The following is a 4,737-nucleotide window of genomic DNA, read 5'->3' as shown; positions in this document are numbered from 1 at the left end:
CAGGCGGCGACTGCCGTAGGAAGGCTGGAGAGTCACATGGCGGGAGTTAAATTGTCAGTCAGCAAGATGGCAGAACTGGCGGGTTTTCCTTCACACCGCTCGAGAGCAGACGTCACGGCGACGGGGATATCGACGTCACCGGGTGCGGAAATGGCTGGGCCTGCTAATGTAAACAGAGATGGCGGCGACCTATTGCCATTAGCCACGGTAGCGGCTAAACTACCAAAGTTCAATGGACAAGGTAAATGGGAAGTTTTTTTCACTCAATTTGAGTTGTTGGCTAGAGCCGGGAGGTGGTCTGACGAGACGAAAGCGTTACAGCTTGCCCTGAGCCTGGCAGAGGAGGCGTCGGAATGCCTGCTAACGCTAGCCCCGGACGAAAGGGACGACTATGGTGCGCTAGTGGAGGCATTGGGGGGCCGTTTCGGCAGCGACGCGCAGCCCAACATGCTGCGGATTGAACTGAGTAACAAAAAGAGACTTCAGGGGGAATCATTAAAGGCGTTGGCAAGTGATATTCTGAGCCTGACCAGGCGGGCTTATGCAACTATGCCGATTGGGGTGCAGGACGAGCTGGCACGGGACAGTTTTATTAGAGCACTCTCTTCCACCGAACTGGGTAAGCATGTTCAGATGGCGGACCCACCATCTCTGCGGGCTGCAGTGGAGATAGCCAGGAAGAGGGAGCTGATCTGGGGTGAGGGAGTGAGAGTGGAAGTCGCCAGTCAACCAGAGGTGAGAGCAGCGGTGGCTGGGGTGCCAGGGGTCACAAAACCGGAGTGGGTTGACGAGTTGGGCGGGCTAGTCAAGACTGCTTCGCTTGTCATGGAGAGGGGCTCCAGGCAACGTCGCAGTGTCAGCTCAGCTCCTATTGTCTGCTGGGGTTGTGGCCAGCCTGGCCACATTCAGCGAGAGTGTGACAGATTCCCCCGTCACCAGGGAAACGACAGCGGGTTCGCGCGCAGGGGGCTGCGCGGGCCCACCCCCCCGCCCCCGAACCCACTGTAAGCAAAGAAGGTACCCAGCAGCGCAGACAAGAGGGTGGGGACCTGCTCCCCCAGGGTGTAGCTGCCGCCGGGTTTCCTAGTCCTGTAGTTGTGGTGGGACGTACCACCGTTGGGGACTTCTGCAATGTCATCGTCAAGGTAGAGGGGGTGGAATGTTTGGCCCTGGTCGACACGGGCTCTACAGTAACCCTGGTGAGACCAGACATACTACCTGTTGGGGTGCGGGTGGAGCCGACCCTTGTCCAGCTACGGACTGTCACGGGGGAGCTAGCCCCCATGTTAGGGAAGTGTCAGCTATCTGTGACCGTGGGGGGGAGAACTGTGGGGTGTCCGGTGTGGGTAGCAGCGGTGCAGGACCCCTGTATACTGGGAATGGACTTTTTGAAAAACTGTGGGGCTCAGTTGGACTTAGCGTCGGGCACTTTGAGGCTGTCGGGGGGGCCCACAGTGGGAATGTCGCCTTCGGGAGGGCCAGCAGGGGGCAGGGCTGTCCCTCCGTCTTCCTCCAAGCTTGCAGAGACTCCACCGGTCATCCCGGCTGCTCCCTTGGTCGTTGTGCCATCCCAGCAGCTGTCTCCGGCGGCGACGGCCTTCACTCCCCATCATGGTGCAAGCACAGGCAGCCCAGTAGCCCAAAACACACTGGCTCCTTCACCCCATCAGCCCGACGGGGGGAAGGAGGAAGCTATCGACGCCGTCGAGGCTGTGTGGCTGAAGAACTGTCAGGGTCTGGATGAGGGACAACAGAGACAGTTAAAGCAGCTGCTGTTGGACTTTAAAGATAGCTTCGCTTGGGGGGAAGATGAGGTAGGACAAACGCACCTAGTCCAGCACGAAATAGACACTGGGGACGCCCGACCCATTAAAATTCGGCCCCGTCGTATTCCCCTTGCCAGGAGGGAAGCAGCAGACACAGCTATTGTGGACATGTTGCGGGCTGATTTCATTGAGCCATCAGATAGCCCATGGTCCGCGCCGGTCGTCATGGTGCCTAAGAAAGGGGGTAAACTTAGGTTTTGTGTTGACTACAGGGGCCTAAATTCTGTCACCACTAAAGACTCTTATCCCCTACCGAGGATTGATGAGTCGCTAGACCACGTGAGAGGGTCCTCGTGGTTCTCCTCCCTTGATCTGCGCAGTGGCTACTGGCAGGTGCCCCTCTCGCCAGGGGCACGTGAAAAAAACGGCCTTCTCCACGGATAGGGGCCATTGGCAGTTCAAGGTGCTGTGCTTCGGGCTCTGTAATGCTCCTGCCACCTTTGAGAGGCTCATGGACAGAGTGCTGGCGGGGGTTCCGAGAGACGAGTGTGTTGTGTACCTAGACGACATATTGGTGCACGGCACATCGTTTGAGGGGGCACTGGGGGCAATTAGGCGAGTGTTGGAGAGGATCTCGGGGGCGGGGCTAAAATTACACCCGGGAAAGTGCCATTTCATGCAAAGGGAGGTGGCGTTCCTGGGGCATCAGCTGGGTGGTGAGGGCATCAGCACGATGCCAGACAAAGTAGAGGCTGTGAGGGGGTGGCCAGTTCCAGGGGGGAAAAAAGAGGTTAAGAGCTTCCTGGGGCTGGCATCCTACTATCGTAGGTTTGTGAAGGGGTTTGCGGGGGTAGCGGCTCCTTTGAACCACCTTCTCAAGGAGGACACTGTTTTTCAGTGGACCGAAGAGCACCAGCGGGCGTTTCAGGCCCTCAAACGTGCCTTGATGGAGGCCCCTGTCCTGGCCTCACCAGACCCGAACCGTCCGTTCATCCTGGACACCGACGCAAGCAATGAGGGCTTGGGGGCTGTGCTGGCTCAGCGTGGCCCTGATGGGGAACACGTAGTAGCTTATTACAGCAGAACTTTTGATAAGGCTGAAAAACGCTACTGCGTGACAAGGAGAGAGCTTTTGGCTGTCGTGGCAGCAGTACGCCATTTCAAGTACTACCTGGGGGGCCTGCCGTTTGTGGTCCGGACGGATCACTCCGCCCTGCAGTGGCTTCTCTCCTTCAAGGAGCCAGAGGGTCAGATTGCCCGCTGGCTGGAGGAGCTGCAACCCTACGACTTCCAGGTGGAGCACAGAGCCGGCCTTCGCCACAGCAATGCAGACGCCTTGTCCCGCCGCCCGTGTGCTGAGGATGGCTGTGGGTACTGCGCCAAACGGGTGGAGCGAGAGAGAGAACTGTGCAGGGAGGAGGGAGTCACCGCCACGGTGAGTCAGCTGAGTGTGACAGAGTGCCGGGAGCTGGAGGCTGTGGACGTTGGGGAGTGGAGGCGTCGCCAGGAGGAGGACGCAGAGCTGCGTCCTGTGCTGCGGTGGGTGGAAGAGAGAAGACGACCGCCGTGGGGGGAAGTAGCCCCTCTATCACCAGTCACCAAAGGACTGTGGGCTAAATTCACAGTCCTTAGAGTGGCTGAGGGAGTGCTCCAGAGGGGGTGGAAAAAGCCAGCGACTGGAGAAATTACGTGGCAGGTAGTGGTGCCCAAAAGGCTGCAGGGGAGCGTGTTACAGCAGCTTCATGGGGGAGTAGGCGCAGGGCATTTTGGGGTCTCCAAAACGTTAAAGCGCATGCGTAAAGGCTTCTATTGGGCCAGGCACAGGAGGGATGTTGAGGACTTTTGTAGGCAGTGCGACGAGTGTGCTGCTAAAAAAGGACCTCCAGGTCAGTCACACGCCCTCCTACAACAATTCCCAGTAGGGGAGCCCATGGAGAGACTGGGGGTAGACATAGTAGGGCCGTTTCCAACCACAGACAGCGGTAACAGGTGGATTCTAACCGCTATGGACTACTTCACCAAGTGGCCGGAGGCTTACGCTCTCCCAGACCAGGAGGCGGGGACAGTAGCTGATGCGTTGGTGGGGGGAATAATCAGTCGGTTTGGGGTGCCACAGTCTATTCACAGCGACCAGGGGAGAAACTTCGAGTCACGGGTGTTCTCAGAGTTGTGTAGACGGTTAGGCGCGGAGAAGACGCGCACTACTCCGCTTCACCCCCAGAGTGATGGGCTGGTGGAAAGATTCAACAGAACATTAGCACAGCAGCTGGCCATCGTTACCTCAAAACACCAGAGAGATTGGGACACCCACTTACCGTTTATTCTTATGGCGTGTAGGTCGGCTGTTCAAGAATCGACTGCGTGCTCCCCAGCACTACTAATGTTAGGTCGTGAGCTGCGCACCCCAGCCGAACTGACGTTTGGCCACCCTCCTGATAATGACGACCGGGTTTTGCCTGGCCCGAACTATGTGTGTCGTCTGCAGAACCGGTTAGAAGCGGCTCACACCTTCGCAAGAGAGCAACTCGAGAACGCAGGGGTGCGCCAAAAGCGCCACTACGACTCGCGCTAGGGGGAGGCACTTTGGAGCGGGAGAATGTGTGTGGCTTCACAACCCCACGCGCAAGAAGGGGCGGTGCCCAAAGCTGGACAGTGCATGGGTGGGGCCGTGTCTGGTGATAGAGAGAGTGGGGGAGGTGACGTACCGGGTGGAGGTCCCTCCACGGAGCAGGAAGGTGGTGGTCCACCGGGATCGATTGGCACCCTACAGAGGGAGGAAAACGGTAGGGAATGGGAGTGAGGTCTCTGATGTGAGCCCACGGGAACAGTCTAACGAGGAGACTCTAGCGCAACCTGAGCCTGGGGAGGGGGCTGCTTCTTCGGAGGGCGCTGGAAATGACATTGGGGCAGAGGAGTGTTCTGGGGGTTCACCGGTGAGAGTCACGGGGAGGCCCAAGAGACTGATGCGACC

The 4,737-nt window shown here is 58.5% G+C and overlaps 1 protein-coding gene across 1 annotated transcript; it reads left to right on the top strand.

Annotated features, from left to right (window-relative positions):
• The first annotated feature begins 2,277 nt into the window (after positions 1–2,277).
• LOC120056766 lies at positions 2,278–4,338 on the top strand. The gene has a single exon (XM_039004974.1). It carries the CDS (start codon positions 2,278–2,280, stop codon positions 4,336–4,338), a length of 2,061 nt encoding a protein of 686 aa, XP_038860902.1.
• The last annotated feature ends 399 nt before the right edge of the window (positions 4,339–4,737 follow it).

Source organism: Salvelinus namaycush, chromosome 12 (assembly GCF_016432855.1).
Source record: "Salvelinus namaycush isolate Seneca chromosome 12, SaNama_1.0, whole genome shotgun sequence".
Lineage (NCBI taxonomy): Eukaryota > Metazoa > Chordata > Actinopteri > Salmoniformes > Salmonidae > Salvelinus > Salvelinus namaycush.
Note: the sequence above shows the minus strand (reverse complement) of the source record. Positions and strands in the feature narration are given on the sequence as shown.